This window comes from Tiliqua scincoides, chromosome 7 (genome assembly GCF_035046505.1).
Source record: "Tiliqua scincoides isolate rTilSci1 chromosome 7, rTilSci1.hap2, whole genome shotgun sequence".
NCBI lineage: Eukaryota > Metazoa > Chordata > Lepidosauria > Squamata > Scincidae > Tiliqua > Tiliqua scincoides.
The window spans coordinates 1,676,383-1,703,066 of NC_089827.1; the positions used below are offsets into that span (position 1 = coordinate 1,676,383).

At 45.4% G+C, this 26,684-nt stretch overlaps 1 protein-coding gene across 1 annotated transcript in view; it reads left to right on the forward strand.

Annotated features, from left to right (window-relative positions):
* PCLO (piccolo presynaptic cytomatrix protein) overlaps positions 1-26,684 on the forward strand; it is a 172,868-nt gene that overhangs the window by 106,349 nt on the left and 39,835 nt on the right. The window contains exons 9-12 of the mRNA XM_066633427.1: positions 5,126-5,266; positions 5,427-5,431; positions 16,137-16,218; positions 18,838-18,963. Of these exons, the coding sequence (XP_066489524.1) occupies positions 5,126-5,266; positions 5,427-5,431; positions 16,137-16,218; positions 18,838-18,963 (354 nt within the window). The remainder of the gene's footprint in view (positions 1-5,125; positions 5,267-5,426; positions 5,432-16,136; positions 16,219-18,837; positions 18,964-26,684) is intronic.

The following is a 26,684-nucleotide window of genomic DNA, read 5'->3' on the forward strand; positions in this document are numbered from 1 at the left end:
CTAGAGGAGGTGCAAAGCACTAAATCTTGCGGGGAGCCTCACCGCAGTATGCAAGGGCCCCTCCCTCTCCCCTTCAGATCCAGGCCTGTGCCTCCATTCTGCTCCCACTGCCTGGAGTGACTCCAAAGGGAAGGGGGAGGGACCCCTTGCACTCTGCAGCGAGGCTCCTTGCAAGACTTTGGGCGCAATCCTAACCAGGTCTGCTCAGCAGAAAATATTCGAGTTACCATTTTACGTAGCGCAGTTATGAAGTCTGCTTTTTAAAAAGCGAAGGAGACGCTATGCTAATGTTAAATATTAAAAGTGTATGTTTTTATGTATCAGCCTTGTCTGAACCAAGTAAAATTTTTAATATATTTTAAACGTCTTCAGAAGCCATTTCGAAAGGACATTTGGAAAGAAATTTACATGTTTCTGACCTGTTTTTTTTTTTCCTTTGTATGTGCTCTGTTGAGTTTTTAATGCATATTGTCCAATAAAAAATGCACTGCATGTGCTGTTATGTTTGCCAATAGTAATGATTTCTGTAAAAGAAATGGTTGTATAAGTTCAGAGTACGCCAACCAATTCCCCTGGTGCTTTCTTATTTACCCTGAATTACTTTAGAAAGTGTGTTCCTGTCTATAAACTCACTCTGAAAGTGACAGCAGAATGGGGTTTGTACTGTAAAGTTACTTTCCTACCTGTGACCTGACCTTTATTCCATCTCAGGATAAACAGATGTTCTTCAGATTTGTATTTAATTGGTTTGGGCTATTGGAGTTTTTATGCTTACCTTAAAAACTTACTGTATAATTCCTCCAGATGGCTCTAGTGCTTCTGTGCTGTCAGGCTTCCTCGAGGAATCAAATGGGGGGGGAAGTAAAGGGAAGGTGGGTATCAAGTTGCCTTTTGCCTACATCTACATAAGAGACACTTGGCCAACAGTCTGAGGCAAAGAGGCAAAGAAGGAAGGCCCATAGCCAGGGAGACAGACCAGGGACAGACTGCACTTGCTACCAGTGTGGAAGGGATTGTCACTCCCGAATCGGCCTTTTCAGCCACACTAGACGCTGTTCCAGAACCACCATTCAGAGCGCGATACCAGAGTCTCTCGAGACGGAAGGTTGCCAACAAGTAAGTAACAAGTAACATAGTCAAAGTAGGTTTGAAGGAAAACAAAGAAACTTGAGGTTCTGACTCTTGTTATATCACATAGCTCTAAGTGTAAAGGCTGAATGACTCACAGTCCAATCCTGTGCATGTCTACTTAGAAATAAGTCCTTCTGAGTTCAGTAGGACAGTATGTATAAGGATTGAAGCCTCAGTCTTTGAAATTTCCTCCTTCCATTAAGAAATGAAGCTCTGAGGGTTAGGGTTACTTCATATTTACTTCATATTTATTGTATCTGGCCAAGGCCAGCCCAAGACCTTCTGACTCCTGAGACCACATGTCAAATGCTGCCCCCTCTTACCCAATGTCATGCCAGTCTCTGTTCCTCCCATTCTGCAGTATTCTAGCTCTGCACATTCCTACCCTCTGTATCTTCTCTTCCTCTCTGTACTCCCTTTTCCAATCTAGGGAGGAGCAATGGAGACAAGCAGGCAGGCAGAGCTGGATGTCCCCCACATATCTGGTGCCTGAGGCAACAACTTCAGCTGGCCTCATAGATGGGCCGGTCTGACCCTGCTAATAGGAGGAATGTAGTAGATTTAACTCTGCAGGCTTTTTTCTAGTTTAGTTCAGAGTTTGTTCAGAATTGTTAGTGGTACTTTCCTGTTGCTCCTCATTCCTGCATAGCAAGTTGTTCCTTCCTCTGCAGGTACTATTTTCAAATATGGTGGAACAAGCAAGGACGTAATCAATAGTTGGTGAAGAGATGGCCCCAATTCTGGCTAACTTGCCTTTCAACATCAGCAGCTAACAGCCCCCTGTGTCACTCTGTTAAAGAGGCACAGCACTCACCAAGTCCTTGGTATATCATTAGGATAGATCTCTGACTCATTTTTACAAGTATAATAGAATTTCCATTGATCTGCTGAAACCATGCCAGTAGACCTCAGGGAGGGTATTTCTTGGTCTTGCAGTTAGACACCCCCTTTCCCCATTCCTAAGAGCTTGGAGACTTTATTCTTTTCTTCATATAGGGAGTGATACCTATAAGTAGTTCTCAAGGAGGTTGACTGAAAGGAAAGAGAAACCAAATTTAGGCTGCAATCCTAACCACACTTTCCTGAGAATCAGCCCCATTGAACAAAATAGAACCTGGTTAGGATTGTGCCCTTAGTTTCATAACTTTTTTTTTCCTTTCAAAGCTTGCCCCAACCCACCTACATCTGTATATCCTAAATGTTCATATTGTGAAACACATCACTCTGGGGCCTTTTCAGACAAGGTCAACCAGAAATAAAGCAACCAACGCATGTTTTTCTCTAAATAAACAGTTGTCCTTTGACCTTCCTTTCTCATTCAGTTCTCAAACATACTGGCATCTACTACCCACTGGAATTCTAAGCATTTGGAATTTGTTATGCAGCAACAAATATTTCCAACACCTCTTTAGTACCAGGTCTTATATATATATTGTGTGAAGACGACAACTTCACAATTCCTACTGCGATTTCCAGACCTTATTTTTACAGTTGGAATTTCTGTATTAACCTCAAAGGAGGAATGTGTCACACTCTACCAGCTGCAGTACCAAAATTCAGGCACCCCAGGGATGTCTCCCTGCCTCCCTGCATTTGCCTCCGTTTTGCTGCCCCCACCCAGAATGAATCCGAAAGGGAGAGGAAGCAAAATAGAGGGCCACAAAGGGGAGGGCCACTTGAACACCACAGTGAAGCTCCCTGCAAAATGTAGTGCTTTGCACCCCATCTAACTACGTTACTGACTATGGATCAAATTACATTTTAATAGTGTGTCGTGTTTAGTTTGATCTCCTGAGTCCTGTAAATAATGTCTTCAAGCAGATTAGAATGTGGGGTTCATGCACTACCTTCACCGGAGACCTGGAAAGCATCCAAAATAACCACATGTTAGAGTACAGACTGATGTAGTCCTTGGCCTTGGCCTTGGCATTCAGAGCCAATTAATGATGCTTCATGCGCCACAGTTTCCAAAGTGGGAGGAAGCTCCGAGAGCAGACTTGCACAGTCAGCTTATGTGTGAGGGGAGAGCCCTGGAGGCTTAGGGTGTTTATCTAATACTTATTCTAGATTAAGCAAACCCAGGCAGATAGTGGTGTGAGTGGCTGCCACAGCCCAAACGTTTTGTCATTCGCTAACTGCATTCCAACTTCAAAACTGCTTTACCTCCATCTCCACCTCACCAGATGCTGAATGCATGTTCAGTAGTTAGTAATCACCAGCCACGAGAAACCATTAGGCAATCATCTTTAGTTATTAAACTGTGCAAAGCCGAGAGATAATAATCTTGTCACTTGTCACAGCGTTCCATAACACTGCATTACATGAATTCAGGAGGCATAAATCTCTCTCTCTCTCTCTCTCTCTCTCGCATAGATCTTATTTAAATTAGGTTTTTATTAGGTTCCAGCCATAAGTTTCACCAACAGACCAGTTCTATAGTGCTGAGCATGCTGTTGCAGTCATTTACAACAGCACACTAAGCACCCCATCGGCGAACCATTCTTCAGCATCAGAGGAGCACTGCTGTTTCTGGCGAACTACAACAGAGCAGGAGGCCGATGTCAGGGCATTTCATGGGTGGGGGGTGGGCAGGGGGACTAACTGGGCAGTTTTGGGGAGGGTAGGAGATGGGGAGCAGGCTGGAGGGGGAAGATCTTGGTCGCAAACATGGATGTCAGTTCCTGGCCCCTGAAATTTGGAGCACACACCTCCATGGCACAGTTGCATTGGTGCTGGTAATGAAGGATAGAATTGGGCAGTATAAGTTTCTCTTTTAAAAATTAATCTGGTTTAAAATGAAACCTTAATGCAGAATATTTGGGTTCCAAACCACCCCTCCCATCTGGCTTTAATGATGAATGTCTCCTCCTCTGTCTGACTCAGTTTGTCAAGGGCACCGCAGCACTTGCCTGCACTGAGGAGAGAGTTGGACCAGATGATGTCCAAGTTCCCTTCCAACTGCAACATGCTGGACTCAGGTTGTGGGATGGGGCACCAGAAGGGGAAACAAAATATACACACCCATGTCCTGAATCATGTAGCAAGCAGGGCTGGTTGGATGTATCCTCCAGACTGACCATAATGTCTTGAAACTGAACCAGTGACCCTCTGATGAATTTATGAAAGTCTGCTTTTTTTAGATTGTGAGCTCTTTGGGGACAGGGAAGTAGTTATTGATTTATTTTACAATATAAACCGCTTTGTGAACAACTCTTGTTGAAAAGCAGTATTTTTTATAATAATAACACTATTTTCCTTCTTTAAAAAATGATAAAAGAAGGGGGCTGTTGGGAACACGTACTTGCCAGGAATCATACAGCAAAATACTTTCGTGTAATTGTGACTTGATACAGAAGGCCAGGAACTGGTAGTCAATATTTTACTCCTGTTTTAAGCCTTTTAATTCCTTGACCTACGTAACTGGCAAGAATCCGTACTCTGGTTATAAATATTTATCATCCAATGTGTTCGTTCACATGTACACAAAGTCATGGTTTTTCTACCAGGGTTAAGAATTCAAACCATAGGTCCAGCATCCATAAGTACAACAGGAAAACCGTAGCCCTAGTTTCCTGTCTGCTCAGGACTCAGCTTCACGTGGTCATAAGCTCAGACTCATCTCCATAGTGCAGCCATCTCTTGACATAGAGCAACAGCCCTGACTGTGGTTTCTCAGTCATTAGTTGAAACCATCTATTTACACAAAATATCTAAGACACCAGACATTTTGAACAGCAGTACTTAAGCAGATGAGGCCAATGACATTGTTGTGACATTCTGATGTCTCTGCTTTTGTGTCTGTCCGTGGGGTCAGCAAGACTCTTCTTACTTCTTTTGCTTACTACTAACATCTGCTTCTTCTCTTGCCTGTTTACTTTTGCTTTAAAATGCATGGCCAATTCTTAACTTGTTTGCATGTTGACTGTGCACACAAGACATTTGCACTTCTCACATCTCTGGCTCAGCACCTATGACATGTCCTTGGTTTTCAAAGCCTATCACCTGCGCCGAGAAGAAACAGATTGGTTTGACAAGCCCCGCGAGTCTCGTTTGGAGAACGGACATGCCTTTGACAGAAGACTGCCAGACAAGCTCGCCCACTCAAGACCCCCAAGCCAGCACCAAGACCAAGTAAGCAGGCAGTGTTTTTAAGAATGATATTGCTTTGAGGAAGGGGGTGACTCTTCTAGCACTTTCATAACTCACTACACACAGGTATGCTCAAAGAGAAGCATAAGAGAACTCAGCCTTTCTTCTCCAACACCAGTACTAAATATAAAGGCAAAAGAAACTAGTTCAGGTTTCCCCAACTCTTTAGAGTAGTTTTTGAGGACTGTAGAAATGGATTGTAGAAAAGCAGGACCAAGGGTTTACATGCTAACAAGCACATTATGTGAACATGCAGTTGGGTCCTGCACACTTGCTTTTGTAACTTAAATAGTAGTCGTGGGGAGGGATAAGGACTGTGGGGTGGGGAGGCTTGGAACATTATTTGGCCATGATTCTGACTCCGACAAAAAACAAGGCCCTCAAGCCACACAACATGTTTAATGTACGAGAGTTTCATGCCAACATAACATAGAGTTTCATAACATAGAGTTACATAGTTTCGTAACGTAGAGTTTCATGCCAACTGTAGCATTTTGACCACCAACCAGAAAACCCAAATGCAAATTCAAATCCCTCCACCATAACTAAAAAGTTACTAACTAAAAAAAGAATTGAGGTGAATTTTAAATTACCTTTTGAGAATGTTTATGTGCATTTAATTCCCTGTATCTATATGGGATGGTCAGGCTTTGTGAGATCTACTGGAGCCAATGGGTTGGTTTTACAATTAAAAGCAAGAAAGCTCACAGATCTCCTACTTGGGCATTCAGCCTGATATACTCATGAGGAGAGTGTCCAAACCACCCCAATCGTGTACTTCTACAAGATGTTATTTAGATCCAAAGGGTGGTTCTACTATTGCGCCGTATCAGTTTGCAGAGTGGAAGAGTGCACCTTGTGGGTGGGGAGAGAATGTGGGTGCCCTTGCTTTTAATTATATAGTGGATGGTCTGACAGACATCATCATTAGACTGGCCTAATCAGAAGCAGTCTTGGATCAGAGTAGGCAACATTCTCGACAGCGAACTACCTGTCTAGGCTTTCTTGTGGGGGCTGGGGGGAGGGAAGTTGTACAAGAAACTCTAGAATGTGTTCTTCCTGAGATATCATGTTGTACAGGGGACACACTGTATCTCTCCAACTACAAGTCCCAGAGTTCTTGTGGGCATGCCCATTCACAGACAGGTACACCTATAGGATCTGGCAGCAGGTGGGAAGGGTCAGCTCCTCACTTAACCAGAAGCCTTGAGAAGATCCCAGGAACTGTGGAATCCAACACCGCTTCTAAGATTCACAGGCTAGGGACACAGTGAGAAAAGGAGTCAGGACTCTGGTTTCCAGAGTATACATAATGGACTTGCAGGTCAAACTGAGCTACTTTGGGTCCAGGTAATATCCTCCACTCCCCTATTGCTTTACCTGATAACTAAAACTCCATGGTCAGTCTAACAATTTTGATACCCAAAACTCTGTTTGTGTACTGGTGTGAAGAAAAGGCCTCTGGTTCAGTCTGTGCTACAGCAGCAATTTTCAGCAGTGAAAGGTCCACAGGTGTGACACCGTGGGAGTTTGGAGCACAGCATTGCCGATAAAGTCTTCCAGGCTCTGTGTTTCTAGGGCAACTGTCTGGAGTAATGTCTGTCCCACTTCTTACGCTAGTTCCACACTGTCTTGGCTCTGTCCTGGAAGAAGTGGGACTGACAGTTCATTACTCCAGACAGTTGCCCTAGAAAACAAGCCACAGAATGTTGAAGAGACTCCTGGAAGCCAGAAGTGATATCACAAGCGGTGAAGACCAGAGAGAAGACCAGAGAGGTCAGTGTGCCCTGAGAAAAAAAAACATTGAAAATCACTGTGCTGGAATCTGTCTTCCAGAAGCCTCTCCCGCCCCGCCCCCCCACACACACACCTGCTAAGGAAAACCCTGCACTATAAGCTAGAAATAGCCACCTTCCCTATCCCTAGAACCAACATTTTCTTCTTCAGTCTGCTTCCAGCTGAGAGCACCATCCCTCTGTGGCAGGCCATTGTTACTGAAAGTTAAAGATTCCTGAGATGGAATAGCTGTGCATCAGTGTAATCAAAGAGCTTCAGGCATTTTCTGGGCTGCCCAGAAGCAAGTATCAGTCATCAAAGTGAGCATCCTTCAGAACTGGCATGTGCCTGAAATAATTCAGGTTCCAATCCTATCCAAGTTTCCAGCACCGATGCAGCTGTGTAAGCAGGATGTGTACTACATCCTGCAATGGGGGTGCATTCTTGGAGGACTCCTCAAAGTAAGGGGACATTTGTACTCTTTCCTTGGGGCTGCATTGTGGCTGCATCCGTGCTGGAAAATTGGTTAGGATTGGGCTCTCAGTCCCTCCAGTTAGCGGCAGAGAACTCATTGAGACATTTGTTCTTTCCCTAGCAAATAAGAGACAGGAAGCTCAAGATATACTGAGTCACTCAGGGCAACTTTCCAGCACTGGTGTAGCCACAATGCAGCCCCGAAGTAAGGGAACAAATGTACTCATACATTGAGGAGGCTCTGTGACTATCTCCCCACCACAGGATGAACTGCATGCCCCACTGGCACGGCTGCATCAACACTGGAAAATTGGATAGGATTGGGCCCTTAGTCTCACCTTTTCCCTCTCAGTGCTCTACATGCTATCCCATACATGCATATATACTATATATTATTCCTTGCCTCTCTTCTGCCCCTGCTCCTCTTCCTCTCCAGTTCTTGCTTCTCAAGTGTCTCTTTCCTGATCTTATCAACTGATAGCAGAACAAGGCAGCTCCCCCTTCTTCCCTTTTTTGAGACAGTGCAACATTTAACAACAACTACAACAATAATATTTTCCTATGAATTGTACGGAAGACAGGTATTTTGTCCCTCAACGAGCTCAGAAGCAGAGCATCATCCAACCAGCAATTGGATGATAGTAGCAGATTGGCAACGTGTAACATGTATCTGTGCAATTTCTGCCTTCCTCAATGCTTCTCCAAAACAGAAGTTCCAGCCTGAATGTCCCTCCTCCACAAGTCTCCCTGTGACTGCACTCACCTAAGTAATAAATATACATGTAGAGGTGTGAAGAGGGTTTGCCTCTCTTCCAATCCCCTGTGCACCCCAGAAGGGCTTTGTGCCTTTTAAAACTTCATGATGAAGGACATTCAGGAAGTAATGGATTATTAATTTATTTTATTATCATTAAGAAAATTTATATATCACTTTTTGACACAAAAAGTTGATAAAGTGGTTAAATATCATTTTTTTTTAAATCATTCCTTGTCTGAAAACATCTCACAATCTGAAAAAAAAAGATAGAGAAGGAATACCAGTTAAGAGTCACTAGAAAAGGTGATCTTCTGGAGTGAATAGACACAGTTGCTCGCTCGCTCGCTCTCTCTCTCTCTCTCTCTCTCTCTCTCTGATAAGTCTAAACAGGGGACTGACACTTTAAAGGGTGCTTTTCTGCCAACTTCTCTTCCAGGGGTGCTTTTAGTACTTCCGCGATACTTTTCTGCCATAAGGACTTTCAAAGGTGAGTACAAATCCAAAAGAAAAGAAAACAAGCGCAGTGGCAATAAACTGTACAAAGCAAGAGAGCAGAATCAGAAACCAGCTTAGTCCACATGCCAGACAGAAATGGCCAGTAGCATAGTATCCATGCAGAAGGGAGAAGATGGATGGATTTCCCAGGCAAGGTGCTACTGATGTTTGTTTGTATTTATATCCTACCTTTCATCTCAGTTGATCTCACGGTGACTACAGAATGTACTTTAAGCAAGAAAAGCTAGTCAGATCCAACAAATCCAAATTAACAACAAACGAGATTGAGAGAACAAAACATAATGCAAATTACAGCAAGCAGAAGCCATTTTTCACCTAGTACAACTGTTCTCAAATAAGCTGGCTCCCCGGGGAAACCAGCCAGGGGAGCTGCAGAATCTTCACAAGAAACTTGCCACCCTATACACTGTATAGGGTTGCGGCCCTTATGGGGAGCCGTGGCCAACAGCCTAGAAGGTCAAGGAAGCTGCCAGTCGAAGAGATTTGGGAGCTACTGGCCTAGCACCTAAACTCCTAGCAAAAACAATGGGTTTTTAGTGCTCTGTTAAAGGCCACAAGAGAGGACCTTTCATATCATTTGTGGAAGGGAGTTCCACATCCAGGGAGAGGCCATTGCAGAGAAGGGCTCCCACATATATACCAACCGCACCTCATTGGCTCCTGGAATCCCTGTAAGGTCTTAAATGGGTGGATTGAAGCACAGCACAGAGGATGGTTCTTGAGGTGCTGAAGGCCTGAACCATGAAGTGAAGGTAATAAGAAGCACCTTGAGTTGGACCTAGAAATGAATGGGGAGCCAGTGTGATTCCTGCAAGGCAGTAAGCCCCCTCCCCACAGGGCTGCCATCAGCAATGTGGCCACAGCACTGCCTCTGTGGCAATACTCTTCAGGGATAGCACCACATAGAGCACATCACAGTTCTGCTGCTGGGAGGTGACGGAGACACAGACAACTGTGGCAATGTCTGCATTATCTGGAAGGATCTGGTCAAAGCAGCCCACTGCTGAATCACCACCAGCCAAACCCCAGAAGTTAGAGCAGCGATTTTCAGCAGCTGTGCCATGACGCATTGATGTGCTGCAAAAGGTCTGCAGATGCGCTGCTGGAGTTTGCAGGACAGCAGTTGAAAATCCGTGAAAAACTCTTCCGGGTTCTGCAGCTCTGTTTCTAGGGCTACTGTCTGCAGTCACTAATTGTCTGCCTGTCCAGAGGAAGAGGAAGCTGGCTGAGGAAGAGGGAAAGACAATTGGTTACTAATTGTAGCCTGAGAGGAGTGTCCTGGAAGTGACATCACAAGAGGCGAAACCATACAGGAGACCATAGAGGTCAGTGTGCTATAAGAAGAAATACATTGAGCATCACTGCTAGGGGCTTGCAGAGGAAAGGGGGAGGGGAACTAGGCAAGTGGTCCAGCAGCTAGGAAAGGAAGTGGTCAAAGAAGGTTGGTGTAGCTCAGGGCTGGGCAAACGTTCAGTTCATTCATATAAGTTCCATCTCTAATATATTCATTTATGTAAATTTATTCAAATTTAAAATGTAAATTAATTCTTTTTTCCCCCGGCCCCCGACACAGTGTCAGAGAGATGATGTGGCCCTCCTGCCAAAAAGTTTGGACACCCCTGTTCTATATGATTGTTAAAGGTTCAGGATCCCTCAAGTTGGACGTTTGCCCAGCCCTGGCAGAGCTGCAGAGTTGAATCTCTACTTCCCATGAGCAGTTAAAACCTCGTGTGCTGCCGTAAAAACTTTGGCCACCCTTGTAGCAGGGAAGCTCACTCCTTGTGAGCTTCACCTTGTGGAGGCTCGTCTAGGATTGCAGCGTGAAGAGAGAAGAGCCCTCGCCCAAGGCTCTTGTGTGTCTGAACCCAGTTAATGCACAAAGCCCATTCTGAGAAAAACCTGAGAGTGGCCACAGGACAAATGCATGTTTTGCGGAGCTGCAGACCCCTGATGTTTTCAGGCAGAGGTGAGCAATTTGCAGGAGCACTCAGCACAGACCCAAAGTTCCGTTCTCGGCCCTTTTTTTTCCTCAGAAACATATGGCTGAGGGCCCGATCCTATCCAACTTTCCAGTACCGCTGCAGCCACAATGCAGCACTGAGGTCAGGGAACAAATGTTCCCATTCCTTGAGGAGGTCTCTGTGATTCACCTCCACACCACAGGATACAGTGCACGTCCCATTGGCACAGCTGCACTGGCACTGGATAGGATTGGGCCCCTAGGTAAGCTGACCCACTTCTGCCCAGGTGTACACATTTGATCCCTTTTGTGTATATGCAATGTTGGGCAGAAATGGCTTAATTGCATGGTGTCAGCTACAGCTTAAGCAGTTTCTTACACGAGTAAATAAAGTGATGCTGAAGTAAGTACTTTGAATCTTTCATTAAAAAGGCCTTTAAAAAAAAAAACAAATTGGCAAGGCCTTAGCAAAATAAATTGAATTGCAAATTGCAGTTTGCAAATCCAAAACCAAACTGACACGGTGTTTAACTGAAGAAACACTAGAACCATTCATTGGGAAAGATTTCACCTCTCCCATAATTTGTTATTCTGAATTCATGCATTTGAAGGAGGCTTTGAGGCCCACTTTTATTGGGATGTTCAGGGATCATTACTGAGAGGAGATTGACATATCTAGCCAACAGGTGCCTTTGCTGGGCACGTTCCAAAGATTGCCATCTCCTGAATGCTCAGGCACATGGAGTTGCTGAACTATTTGGGGGTTTTAAATGACAGAAGGGAGAGTCTAATCCTGGTGTCCTTTCAGGGGCACCAACAGGGATGGAGTTGCATCCAGCTTGCTCAGACACTGGCTGAGGGGCCACCTGACCAGGCCATTCCTCTGCAGCCCAAGTATCCAACAGCTGTGACAGATCTGTCCTCATGTTTTGATGGGAAGGGCCAGGGGAGGCCCCAGCACTGGCTCCCACAGAAGCCCCATAAAGTCACTGACAGCATAAATAGGAGTGTTTAGTTCTATCCAGAGCTGTAACTAGGGTAGAGCCGGAGTGGCACCTGCCCTGGGCGCTGCGCCAAAGGGGTGCATATAACTGCCTCTCAGGTTCCACCCTGGTTACGGGGGGGGCCCCCCACTGGCAGCTTCATGACTCCCATTCCTTCTCCTTCAAAGGGAAGCCTCCTCAAGAGAAGGAACTGGGATGCGAAGCTGCAAAAGCGAGCACTCTCTCCTGCAGGGAGGACCCATTGCTGCCCAGAATGGCACCCCGGGCAAGTAGGAGGGGCTGTTTACCCAGTGCATTGAGGTGTCTGGGGTACTTACTGGGCCCGCCCTCCTGCAGCTCTGCTACTGGCCCCTCCCACTGGCTGCATCTCTTTCTTTTTGAAAGACCACCTAGATTGGGTGAGAAGCCTTTGCTTGAAACGTGCTGTCAGGCCCTCCAGCCATTCAAAAGAAGACCCCATCTCTGATTGCAAACAGTTCCTGATGCTTCACAAGAGAGTGTTTCTGGATGTCCTTGTGCTGGCTCTCAAAATTGGGGGTGATCTCTCTCACTGCACATCCCATTTTCAAATTGCACAGGGCAGTCTCTGGACTGTGTGGTCTTTACGGAGTGGAATTTTACTCCTATTGAATCCATTCAGACTGTGTTGGTTTGAACTGCAAATTCCCTCATTTTGATAGGGTTGCCATCACGTCACGTAGCCTTGACTGAAAACATTGTATGACAAAGTACGGTTTGGCTTTGTGACTTTTTCTGTCAGTGTAGCTCCGTGATGAGAAAAGAGACGTGGCTGAAGTGCTTTCTGCCCTGAAATTGTTATGAGCCCCTTTTCAAGTTTGAACTTGGCAGCCTGAGATAAATCTGGATTCCGTGGATTATAGACAAGAAGTAAGAGTGTTGCTCAACCCAACCAAGACATTTAACTGAAAAACACTGGAGCCTATTAGACCAGTCTGAAGTTGCAATCCTATACACATTTACCCCAGGGTAAGGCCCACTGAATTCAGTGGGGCTTATTTCTTAGTAGATGTGAATAGGAGTGCATTGTTTGTTGGTCACTGTCCATCTCTGTTATTGATCTGCCTTGTTGACTTTATACATTGATGGGTTCGGAGCTGTCTGTGACAGATCAGGAGAGAGATCTTGGGGTGCTGGTGAACAGCTCAATGAAAGTGTCCACCCAATTCTGTGCTCAGGATCATTAAAAAGGGATTGTTATGCCACTGTACAAGTCGATGGTGAGGCCACATTTGGAGCATTGTGTCCAGTTCTGGTCACCACATCTCAGAAAAGATACAGTGGAACTGGAAAAGGTGCAGAAGAAAGTGACCAAAATGATTACCGGGCTGGGGCACCTCCTTCATGAGGAAAGGCTACGACGTCTGGGACTCTTCAGTCTGGAAAGAAGGTGCCTGAGGGAGGACATTATTGAAACATAAAATTTAGCATGGGGTGGAGAGAGGGAAGTTCTTCTTCCTCTCACTCAACAGCAGAACCAGGGGTCATCCACTAAAAGAAGGAAATATTTCCGTACCCAATATGTAATTAATCAGTGGAACTACTTGCCACAGGATGTGGTGATAACACCTGGCATAGATACCTTTAAAACAGGATTGTACAGATTTATGGAGGAATAGTCCGTTACAGGTCATGATGTTCGTATGCAGTCTCCTGGTTTTTGAAGTAGGCTGTCTCAGAATGCTAGATACAAGGGAGTGGCCGTGGGATTCAGGAATCTCGTTGTGTTGTGCGCTCCCAGAGGCATCTCATCTGCCACTGTGAGATACAATCCCAACAAGGACCTGAGCAGGTGGAACGCCTTCTACTTGTGCAAGCTGTCACTAAAGCGTATTGCAACGGCGCAAGGCCCAGCTGCACTGATGGGAAGACCAGTGCTTTCCCACTGGTGCCAGTGGAGTGACAGAGGCAGGAAAGTCTGGAGCAGGAAAGTCCAGCACGGTGTGGGGGGAGGGCAGAATGGTAAAAGGGGTGGGGTGGGCAGGATCCGCTGTGCTGCCATGTGCCAAATCTCCTTCCTGGGCCTGATCTGTCTGCACAGCGCAGGTCTAGTAGAGACTTCCAAGAGCCCAAAATCCCCTGCAGGGTGCAGCGTAGCCTGCAGCAGCTCCACTGCACAGGATTTTGGTTGGACTGGACCGTTAAAGGGCCCTCGGCCTGATCCAGTAATAGAGTTCTTTTGCTGTACAGATTGCATTTGTCCCTGGAAATGTGTAGATAAATGTAGCAGAGATGGAAGGACATTTTGCTGCCATGAAATGAAATGCCAGGAAGGGAAGCTGCTCTCCAGAAGCAAAGAGTGCACGGCAGGTATGTGAGACTCCCCTTGTCTGCTCCCAACTGTGTCACCGTACCTGGACAGTCGGGAGAGCTACTTCTGCACAGAGCCATCCTGCTGAACGGCAGGATCCAGCTGGTGTCCCCCGCATGATGCAATCATGCGCCCTGAACGGGTGTCCCCTGCATGATACAATCCCCAACAGTGACACGTTTTGTCACTAGAACAGTTTTTCCTTCTCTGTGAACCTGATGAGATGGGCTGTGAAGTTAGCTGAAAGAATGTAATGATGCAGCTGGTATAGACCTCATCTGTGAGAAACCAGAAATCCCACCAGATACTGTGCGTTTTTAATGTTCCTCTTAGCACTGAGGCTGAGACACTGAATTCCTGCTGTATTCCTCTATAAAAAGGGCGGCCTAATCCTGACCTGCACCAGCACAGTCAGGCCACGTGGCCTGCACTGTATCCAGCACAGGTTAGGAGGTGGCTGGAGGCTTCCTTAGGGTAAGGGGACTTTTTTCCCCTTTAACCCAGGTAAGGAGGGGATTTAGCCCCTTACCCCAGCCGCCCCCTGGGGCTTCTCGGATCCGCACCAGCTAATTAATTGGTGCAAGTTTGAAAAGCCTGGTGTAATGCCAAGCCGGCTGGGAGGTGGGGTTAGGATGTGGCGAAGGCCTGTTCTGCTGTTCCTGCCCCCTTCCTGGGCCCAGTCTGTGCCCCAGTTTGTATTGGAATTGCGGAAGATATTACCGAGGAGATAGGGTGTGGTGTCCACAGTGCCCCTTGCTCTGAGTAAATGCAGGATTAAAGCCCAGGTGGTAGCTGGAGGTGTGCTGCACAGCTGCAGCCACTAGAGCATAAGGAGATCCCTCAGGTATATAGGGACACCTAAGGCAGAAAGGTTTTGGTGGGTGATAGGAGTGCAGGTTGGAGGTAGGAGAGGAGACTGACTGGGTTTACAGAATTGGGAATCGGATTGTGTCTGGACTTTGGCTTTGAACTTTGATTTGGATACCCTGATTGATTGGACTGACCTACCTGGAACCTGACGGATTGGACAGTGACTTGGCTTATTGGCAACTCTGATTGATTGGACTGGCTTGCAAGGCCCAGTGGATTGGGATTTGGCAAAACACAGTTCCACACTCCCCACAACCCTCCCCACGCTCCAGTCCCAGTCAGTGGATGATCTTTAGCTGGCGCTGCAGGCTAACAAGTAGTAAAAAAACGTGCTTTACTGCATGTTTGTGACACTCTGAGAGAGGTTTGGATTGCGCTCTAAATTGAGCAGGGATGGTGACCTTGGGTGACTGCAAACCCACCTCGTGGTGGCAGAAGAATGTTCATCTGAATTCTTCTTAACTGACCTTACACTAGGAGAACTGGGGAGTTTGCAGTATCAATTATTTGATTTTTCTCTATAAACCTCTTTGGGAACTTTTGTTGAAAAGCAGTGTATAAATACTGCTAATAATAATAATAATAAATCACAGTGGCAGGTGGCTTTGGAACATCAGCCTGGAATGGGAGTTAGTTGTGTCACTGGCCTCACTCATGTGATCGGATTCCTCCAGATATTACTGACATTTGCACAAGAGCAGCCACAGAAGAAGTGGTTCTCACCAGTGGCAAAGCACTGAGTTTTGCAGGGAGCCTCACCACAGCATGCAAGCGGTCCCTTCCCTCCTCTTCGAAGCCATTTTAGGCAGTGGGAGCATATGCCTGGCTTTGAATGGGAGGGGCCCCTTGCATGCTGTGGTGAGGCTCCCTGCAAAACTCAGTGCTTTGCACCCCTCTAGCTACACCACTGGTTCTCATATTGCTACAAGTAATGATTGAAGCAGTCATAAGTATGGTTTGAAATCAGGATGTTGCTAGTGTTTGCATCTCTCTCTCTCTCTCTCTCTCTCTCTGTGTGTGTGTGTGAGAGAGAGAGAGAGAGAGAGAGAGAGAGAGAGATTCTAAATATAATACATAGCCTGTTTCACAAGACTATTGTTTTGCTTATAAGGGATTATGAAAACAAACGTGTTTTGTCATTAATTAGCCTGTACATTTTCTATTCCCCAGATAAATGGGAAGCCAATCCAGTATATCTTTCCGCATGCAAGGCTGAAACTTCTCAGAGACCCGAAGGATCGCTCGGTTTCAGGTAAAACAAACAACAGGCACATCTGGTTGATAAGAAAGCTTATTATGTGCCATGCAAATGAAAAGGCAGCCAGTCAGTCCCTCATGGTAAGGAGTTGAGGCTCATCTTGTGTAAGTGACAACTTTCAGGAGCAACAGAACATAATGATATTTATTAAACGCCACAACACTTTGTAAAAAGAAGAATGTGCGATAGCAGTGTGACTAAAGACACCCTGGCTCTGGAGGATGGGCCTGTTTGTCATCTCTGTCTGGGTGTTGCATGTCTCTTCCTTCTTTTTCCTTGACTGAATGCTTAATGGCCACATTCTGAGATAATTAATCACCAGAGACTTGCATCTCTGTGCACCTAGATTACGCTGGAAATGGGGTGAGGCTCCTGGGATCTTGAAGCACTTTAGAGATTAATCCATGAATCTCGTCCATTTACCAAAACGAGAGGCCCCACATGCAAACTGTTGGCAGCAGATTTTAGCCCTTGTCAGGATTCCTAGTGGCCCTGAATGCTCACTTTGGTGAGTATAAAACCCCCCTTCTTTCCCTGGCGGCAGCACGGTCCTGACGATCACTGCCGTCTCCCCGCCCTCGCAAAGACTTATTGCAGTCCCAGTGTCTGGGTAGTCAGCTGGTCTAGAGTATGCTCAGGTCTGTGCTGTACAACTCAAGCATACAAGGGAGTGGAGCCATTGCTGTTGGTTGTGTCAGATGGAAAAAATGCACCTGGTGTTAAGCCTGTGGGTGCTTCCCAAAGCCTCCCCTCACTTCTTTATTGTTTGTGAAGAGGCTGCATTGATTTTGGATCAGATGTTTCCTTCTTTGGCAATCAACACTATTTGCTTTGTGCCAGGGGCATCGACCTCAAACATTTGGGGTTTTCTGGCAGAACCCCTGGACTTCATTTTCACCCTGCAATGCAAAATTATAATGCTGAATGTCAAAACCTGCTCCTGTGCCAGAGTAATTACTGTTGTCAGCCATCACTTTTCCCTCTGGCTTGGAATGGAAAGTAACATGATGTTTTTCTGCCTTGCTACATGCTGCTGTTTTTCCAACCATGGCTGGCAGCAGTTATCTTCTCACCTCCACTTCCCCCATGATCCTAGAGAGCTCTCACTGCCACGCGCTCTCTCTCCCTCTCTAGCAAATGTAGTGAAGTGTAATCCCAAATCAGGTTTTAGCAGGAGAATTTAAATTCTTTATGTGGCCAGCCCCAGAAGCAACTGGACTGAAAGAAAACTTTGCAGAGCCTTTCACAACAGCAGTGCAGCTGTCATAAAATGCCTGCTGTCCCCGGTTCCCATCACGCCTACTGGACCAGCTAAGAAAGAAAAGAAATAAAAACCAAAATGCTACTGGCCCAAACAGACCAAAGCAGGTACCTGCAATTAGATATAAACAGGTTTCGGGTGAAAGGCAAAGTGAAAACAACAAAAATGTCTAATGTGACTAGCTGGACCAGCCATTTTCAACCACTCTGCTCTGGCACACTGGTGTCCTGCAAATGATCTGCAAGTGTGCTGCAAAAGTTTGGGAGAGGGTCATTTGTTAGTAGGTCCAATTGAGCTGTGAGCCCCCATCCAACAGCATGGTGTGCCTTGTCGATTGTCAAAAAAACCGATGGAGTGCCTTGACAATTTTGGTGCCTTGACAGTGTGCTGTGAGACAAAAAAGGCTGAACATCAGTGTGCTAGATGGAATCCATTGGCTTGCTGGTACTTAGACCGGTTTTCCTCAAGGACAAGAGGCCATCATGTTTGCTTCAATTCATGTTTGCTGAAATGTTAATTCCAGTTGTGGAGCCAAATGTTTAATCTTTTTAGCATTAAAAAAGTTTTATCAGGAGCTTCCAAAACATCTCCTGATAGATCCCCAAGAGCATAACTCTTCTTCTATTTTGCTGCCATTTGCAGCCCTGAGCTGCTGTAGCTTTGGTAGCCCTTTGTGTTTGAAACAGCTATTCTTCCAAATAACAGAAGCAAATGTTTGCTGTTTGCTGGATTTCTTATTAACTGCTATGTGTTCTAGGTCGAAAGCTGAATCTTTTTTCAACGTGTGCTTACGGCCCAATCCTACTGGACCTTGCCACCAGCAGAACACGTTCTATGACTATTTCTGTACCATACGACTCACCTGCTCAGGGCGTCAGAGAAGGCTCTTTTACAAGTGCCATCACCTACAGAGGTGTGGGGGCAGCGGCAGGAAATAGGGCCTTCTCGGTAGTGGCACCAACTCTTTGGAGTTCCCTCTCTCTTGAATTATAAACTGCTCCCTCTTTGGAGACATCTGGCAAGAACTGAAACCTTTTTTTATTCAGACAATCTTTCTGAGTTATGGCTTTTTTAATTAACATCTATCTTTTACAGACTTGTCCTCTATAAGTGTTGCTGTTTAATTGTAATTATGTTTTATGGTTGTTTTAAAGTTGGTTTGAATGATTTATGGATTCTGAGGGTAGAGTACAGAGTACCATGATCTTTACTGTTTCTGTTCCTGCTCTTTTATAAGCTGCCTTGGGTACTGTTGGGGGAAAAGAGGCAAAAATGCTGCAAGTAAATAAATAAATAAATAAATAAATAAATAAATAAATAAATTGTTTATTTCTCTTCTTTCCTGAATACAGGCAATGGACTTGGAATCCGAATTGTAGGCGGGAAAGAAATCGCTGGAACCAGTGGAGAAATCGGTGCTTACATTGCTAAGATCCTGCCTGGTGGAAGCGCTGAGCAAACAGGGAAACTGGTGGAAGGTAAGATGCCTCCCCTTCTTGCTCAGTGTCTCTGACTATTGCTCAGGGTTCCTTGAGATACAGCAAAGGGAGACCTGAGAAAGAGTAAAAGTGGAACTTGTCACGAGAGAAGCAGTTCCAAGCAAATATGGGAGACATATTCATGGGACCTGCTGTGTTCTTCTGTTTCATTGTTTATTTGTTTTCTTTTTATGTATCCATTGTATTGTTTTCAATGCTTCCTGCGCACTGCCTTGAATGCAATTTTAGAAATACAGGTGGAACCCAGTATCCACGGGGGTTCCTTGGCACAATAAAACCGCCCCATTTCCCAGCCTCTAGAGCTACTTTTAGGCTTGAAAGTCCCACGTCCAGGTTGTGTTGAGGTTCCTTTCTCCTCCCAGCATCTCCCCAGAATGCATCGTAATGCTTTCCTTGATTTCCAACCACTTGATTCAGGACTGTAATAAGGCATTCAAAGGAAGCCTTTTTCTGCTTTCAGGGTGTTTTGAAAAGCTGACGCATTTCATTTGCCAGGGACCACGTTGCAGAAGGAAGTCTTGTACGCTGCTCCATATCCTTCTGTAGCCTTAGATTTTCTAGAAATGAAGGCTTGGACTCACAAGTGACTTGAGCCTGTTGTTCCTCCTCCACCCTAGCGGTTGTGTTTTCTTCTTCAGAAACATGCAGTAGCAGTTTGAAAAATGGACATGGCTACAATAGCCATTAGTTCACTCAAAGTCTGACGACCTGGAAGAAGTTATCTCCTCACCACCAACACTTGGGAGCTCCCTGTGCTCCATAGAAGACTCGCCTGGGGGTCTCTGCTGGCTCTGCAAATTTCAGAATTGCTCCGTTCAATTTAGCCAGGGTAGCCTCCTTTGCAACAAACTGATAATTCATTCAAAATCTTGACAACCTTGTCCAGTGGCTTCATGTAGATGTTTAGGGGACAGAATAGTACCCTGCAGGGCCTCAAAGGAACATGACCCCCCCTCCCCGGAACTTAATCTGTGCATTCCCATCGAAGTAGGACAGAAAGCAGTATAACAGCACACTGCTCTCCCCCAGCCCTGAGAGGTAGTCCAGACAGGCACCAGCACACTGTTCTTATAAATGTCTGTCTGTAACGTCCTAGTTCACAAGGCAGCAGTGCAAAACTAAATTGCTGAAGAAGTATTTCTAGAAATAGAGCATAATCTGAGAGAGCAAAGAAGTTAGAAAAGGAATTACTCTGAGTTATTTTAGAACTGTCTCTCAAGTTGTGGCTATTTATTACTTTGTAAAGATTATCTGAAAACGAGCATAATCTCGGGATATATTAATTCTCAGTGGCTTAACTGAGATCGGTTTGGAAGCTTCTCAGAAGCATATGAAACTTCCAAGGAAAAGGAGGAATATTGGATGCCTGGACACAGTTGTTCTTTTTTCCTAAATGTCTAGCCTGCATTAGCTGGAACTAGAAAATGAAAAGCTAGTTTTATTTTTTTTTAAAAGTTATTAAAGTATATTATGAAATGAACAGCTTATGTAATTAAAGTATTAACGAATATTTCAAATTCCAGATTAAAAGGGAATGCCCATTTAGTGCCTTCAACTGTGTTGCAGTATTAATCATGTGGTTATCTCTGCTGCAGTTTTTGGTAGGGAAAATTAGTTTTATAGAAACAGATTAAGTTTCTCTGAAGAATAGAATTTTTTCATGGAAGTTTGTGAGACAAGCATATTCCCCATCTGAAGTACATTCTGTAAGTCAGCGATTTTCAACCAGTGCTTTGCGGTTGGTGTACCACAAAATGTCTGCAGGTATGTGGAGCACAGTGGTTGAAAATTGCTGAAAAACTCTGAGGTTCTGCAACTCTGTTTTTAGAGCAACTGTGTGTAGTAATGAATTGTTGTTACTCCACTGGCTTCAGCAGAGGAAGAGGGACAGACAATGTGTGACTCCAGACATTTGCCCTAGAAACAGAGCTGCAGAACTTAGAAGAGACTTCCAGAAATGACACCACGTAAGGTGAAGACCATAGAGGAGACCGTAGCGGCTAGCGTGCAGTTAAAAAAAAGAACACTGAAAATCAGTGCTCTAAGTAGTACAAACCCAACTATGGGATATGGTGTATCAATCTGAAACAGATGTAAAGCCAAACCTTGATTTACAAACTTGGCTGATAGGGCAAGGAACACCATAGTTTGCCATGTAAAAAATACCAGCCAACGACATTGGCCTCAAACTGTGAAATATAATTAGAAACAGCAGACAAGGAAAAGAGAGAGAATGAGTGAGGGAGGAGGAGGAGGTTCATTGCCATAGTGCCATACCCTAGTTTGCCAGACTTCATAGATGCTGCGGATCACCTCGGTTTCCCTCAGGCAGAAGAGGCTTACCCAACAAATATTCTTTTACCCAGAGGAGATCTGCTCTCCCCTCTACCTCCCCCCCTCCCGCTGCAGCACATCCTCTGGTGAAGCAGCTACATTGGTCAGGGAGGTATTTGATAGGATTGGCCTGTTAGAATCACAGAATCATCGGATGTTAGAGTTGAATGGGACCCTGGAGGCTACCTAGTTAGGAAACTCTTTCTCCTCTCTAACATAAATCTACTTCCTATAATTTCAGTCCCTAGGTTGTAGTCCTGCCCTGAGGGGCCACAGAGAACAAGTCCTCCCCTTCCACTGTGTGACAGCCCTCAGGTACCTGTAAATGGCCATCTCCCTTTAATCCTTTCTTCTCCAGGCTAAACAGACCAAGCTGTTTTTCCATAGGACTTGGTTTCCAGACCTCTCACTAACTTAGGGCACAATCCTAACACGCGCTGGAGCAGGCAAGACAGGAGGTTTGACCTGCAGCCAATGCGGGATTGCAGCGAGCAGTGGCTCAGCCACAGGCAAGGGGAAGCTCTTCGCCCTACCCGTGGGTAAGGGCTGCGTGCCCCTATGGGTCTCCTTGGACCTGTGCCACCTCCAGAGGTGGCGCAAGTCCAAGGAGAGTGGAGTGGCTTGAAGCCACTCCGCTCACCCCGGGGTCAGGGGTTGGGATCCAGCATAACCACCGGGTCCCAGCCCCACCCCTGGCTCCCCACATGCCTGCCCCTGGGCCCACCCTCCTCCCGCCCAGTAACGCCCCCTCCCGCCCCTTCCCCACGCCCCCCTTTGCCGCTTATGTCAGTGCGCTCACACCGACACAAGCGGCGCCACGGGAGCCGCGGCAGAGGCTTCTGCCTCCGTCCGTGAGTTGGAGCATCTGAATACACTGATGCGTCTCCCTCCTAAGGAGGCACAAACGTGCTTTACGGCATGTTTGCGACCCTCCAGGGCCACCTATACCGGCATAACTGTCGGTTCGGATTGCGCCCTTGGTTGTCTTCCTTTGAACTCATTCCAGTTCATCAACATCCTTCTTAAACATGGTGCCCCAACTTGGATGCAGTATTCCAAGTGAGTTGACTAGTGCAGAAAAGAGCCTCTTATTTCATGTGACCTGAACTTTCTGTGTCTTTAAATGTAGCCCAGCTCTTGTTGCAGCTGCATCATGCTGCTGACTCATGTTCAGCTTGTCATCCATGAAGACGCTTAGATCTTTGTCATGTGTTACTGCCAAGTCAGGTCTCCACCAAAGGAAGCTTCCTTCCGTAAATGGAAGTCTTGCCCTAATGAAGAGAATAAAAAGGAACATAAACTGTGGCAAAAGAAATGTAAGAAGGTGATAGGGGAGGCCAAGCGAGACTATGAGGAACGCATGGCCAGCAACATTAAGGGGAATAATAAAAGCTTCTTCAAATATGTTAGAAGCAGGAAACCCGCCAGAGAAGCAGTTGGCCCTCTGGATGGTGAGGGAGGGAAAGGGGAGATAAAAGGAGACTTAGAGATGGCAGAGAAATTAAATGAGTTCTTTGCATCTGTCTTCACGGCAGAAGACCTCGGGCAGATACCGCTGCCCGAACGGCCCCTCCTGACCGAGGAGTTAAGTCAGATAGAGGTTAAAAGAGAAGATGTTTCAGACCTCATTGATAAATTAAAGATCAATAAGTCACCGGGCCCTGATGGCATACACCCAAGGGTTATTAAGGAATTGAAGAATGAAGTTGCAGATCTCTTGACTAAGGTATGCAACTTGTCCCTCAAAACGGCCACGGTGCCAGAAGATTGGAGGATAGCAAATGTCACGCCTATTTTTAAAAAGGGAAAGAGGGGGGACCCGGGAAACTATAGGCCGGTCAGCCTAACATCTATACCGGGTAAGATGGTGGAATGCCTCATCAAAGATAGGATCTCAAAACACATAGACGAACAGGCCTTGCTGAGGGAGAGTCAGCATGGCTTCTGTAAGGGTAAGTCTTGCCTCACCAACCTTATAGAATTCTTTGAAAAGGTCAACAGGCATGTGGATGCGGGAGAACCCGTGGACATTATATATCTGGACTTTCAGAAGGCGTTTGACACGGTCCCTCACCAAAGGCTACTGAAAAAACTCCACAGTCAGGGAATTAGAGGACAGGTCCTCTCGTGGATTGAGAACTGGTTGGAGGCCAGGAAGCAGAGAGTGGGTGTCAATGGGCAATTTTCACAATGGAGAGAGGTGAAAAGCGGTGTGCCCCAAGGATCTGTCCTGGGACCGGTGCTTTTCAACCTCTTCATAAATGACCTGGAGACAGGGTTGAGCAGTGAAGTGGCTAAGTTTGCAGATGACACCAAACTTTTCCGAGTGGTAAAGACCAGAAGTGATTGTGAGGAGCTCCAGAAGGATCTCTCCAGACTGGCAGAATGGGCAGCAAAATGGCAGATGCGCTTCAATGTCAGTAAGTGTAAAGTCATGCACATTGGGGCAAAAAATCAAAACTTTAGATATAGGCTGATGGGTTCTGAACTGTCTGTGACAGATCAGGAGAGAGATCTTGGGGTGGTGGTGGACAGGTCGATGAAAGTGTCGACCCAATGTGCGGTGGCAGTGAAGAAGGCCAATTCTATGCTTGGGATCATTAGGAAGGGTATTGAGAACAAAACGGTTAGTATTATAATGCCGTTGTACAAATCTATGGTAAGGCCACACCTGGAGTATTGTGTCCAGTTCTGGTCGCCGCATCTCAAAAAAGACATAGTGGAAATGGAAAAGGTGCAAAAGAGATCGACTAAGATGATTACGGGGCTGGGGCACCTTCCTTATGAGGAAAGGCTACGGCGTTTGGGCCTCTTCAGCCTAGAAAAGCGACGCTTGAGGGGGGACATGATTGAGACATACAAAATTATGCAGGGGATGGACAGAGTGGATAGGGAGATGCTCTTTACACTCTCACATAATACCAGAACCAGGGGACATCCACTAAAATTGAGTGTTGGGCGGGTTAGGACAGACAAAAGAAAATATTTCTTTACTCAGCGCGTAGTCGGTCTGTGGAACTCCTTGCCACAGGATGTGGTGCTGGCGTCTAGCCTAGACGCCTTTAAAAGGGGATTGGATGAGTTTCTGGAGGAAAAATCCATTATGGGGTACAAGCCATGATGTGTATGCGCAACCTCCTGATTTTAGGAATGGGTTAAGTCAGAATGCCAGATGTAGGGGAGAGCACCAGGATGAGGTCTCTTGTTATCTGGTGTGCTCCCTGGGGCATTTGGTGGGCCGCTGTGAGATACAGGAAGCTGGACTAGATGGGCCTATGGCCTGATCCAGTGGGGCTGTTCTTATGTTCTTATGTTCTTATGACCCTGCATTTGTCTCTGCTGAACTTCATCTTGTTGGTGTAGGTCCAATAATCAAGCCTGTTAAGATCATTTTGAAAACGGATTCAATCTTCCAGGGTGTTAACTATCCTTCCCTCCTCCAGTTATGTGTCATGTGCAGATTTGATAAGCACTGTCTGTACCCCTCATCCAGATCATTTGAAAAAGGTGTCCAACAGCACAAGGCCCAAGACGGAGCCCTGTGGCATCCTCCAGGTTGACACGGAACCATTTATTGGCACTTATTTGAACCAATCGTTTAACCAGCTTTGAACCCATCTAACACTAGTACCATCTAGCCCACATTTTAGCATTTTCAGCACCAAGAGCGCATGGATGGCTTTGTTAAATGATTTGCTGAAATCTGCATGCCCAGTGTCCATTGCATTATTTTGGCCCACTAGACTAGTCACTCTATCAAGGAAGGAAATGAGGTTAGTCTGGCACAACTTGTTTTATTCTCAATTTTGTAAACTACTTTGATCTCTAGGAAAAAACCTGAACTCTGACTCTAAAAGTTATGAAAATAAAAAAACATAAATGAATTATATTTATTCCAGTCAGTTGTGATCCTTTCAGTTTTCATGACATTCACAGGCTAAGATAATCCAAGTAAAATAAACTGCCTTTATCTGAAAGTTATAAACAGAAGTAAAAAAAAATCTAAAACCAGATTATTGTCATTGTCCCCAACCCTGAAAATTGACAGCTGCTTCGCATTCTCTGGCTGACATACATGTCAAATGTCAAAATCTCAGCTGCTTTATGTAGGATCTGATATTAATCGTCATGTGTAATTTAAAAATGAATAACTCACCAGAGAGAAATTCTGCTGTATGCTGAAGACAACATTTAAAGTTTTCAAAGTGGTGAAGGAAATGAATTGGAGCGGTGACTGAAAGCTGTTCCCAGAGAAATTCATAATTAATTGCTATTTTCCGTTCTGATCATAACTCTCGTCTTCTTCGAAACTCTCCAAGGGACAGCAGAATTATTGCTGCAGAGAGTTTTATGATGTTATGCCCAAGGAACAGTAGGTAGCCACTTGACTTGAATAGCTGTTGAGAGATCTTCAGAGAACTCTGGATTGATGATGTTTCTGAATAAAATATTATGCCTGTTTCATAAGGAGACAGTTATCAGATTTGAAGTGAATATTTTCAATGATTCTTTTATTTTTATCAGCCCACATGTTGTAAATTTCACTGCTGTGCAACTAATTTATTCCAGAACTCAGATTCTGCATAGGTACATGCACTGCGCACAAAGGATGATCATAAAGGTCAAATCGGACATGTATGCAAATGCCTGCTTTTGGTCCTTTTTTCTTTTTTCTTTTTTAGCAAATTGCTGGTTGTGCTTGGTTTCAGGAACCGGAATTTGATGGTATGCAGACAAGGTGCTCTGCCCTGGGTCATTATCTGCCCTCAGCTGATGAGATGCAAAGTTGTAACAGAAACACTGAACAAGGTTGCCACTGTTAGCCTGTCTTTAATGGTGGAGTAAAGCCAGACACTGCTTGGCAGAAGTGGTGCCCTGCTGAAAGGGCAGCCTGTGTGATAATTGGGTTCTCTCATATCTTGAAAATATGATCAAGTTTGCACATTTTCTGTGATTTGTAGCTAATACATTCCTAGATGAGAATAAAGTGCTTTTTTATGGTCATTACCAGCTTAATAACATAACTTCCTGCTTAATGACATCACTTCTGGCCCTCAGCAGGAACCACGAATGCTAACTTTGGCCCACTGTATGAAACTAGTTTGAGACCTCTGCTTTAGAGCAGGGGTGTCCAAAGTTTTTGGCAGGAGGGCCACATAATCTCTCTGGCACTGTGTCGGGGGGCCGGGGGAAAAAAGAATTAATTTACATTTAAAATTTAAATAAATTTACATAAGTTTACTTAAATGAATATATTAAAGATGAACTTATATGAATGAATGAAGGTCTTGCAAGAGCTCAAGACCTATAAAAGGCCTTGCACAAAGCAAAGCTGGCCTTTCCTTTGCTGCCGCTACTGCATCACA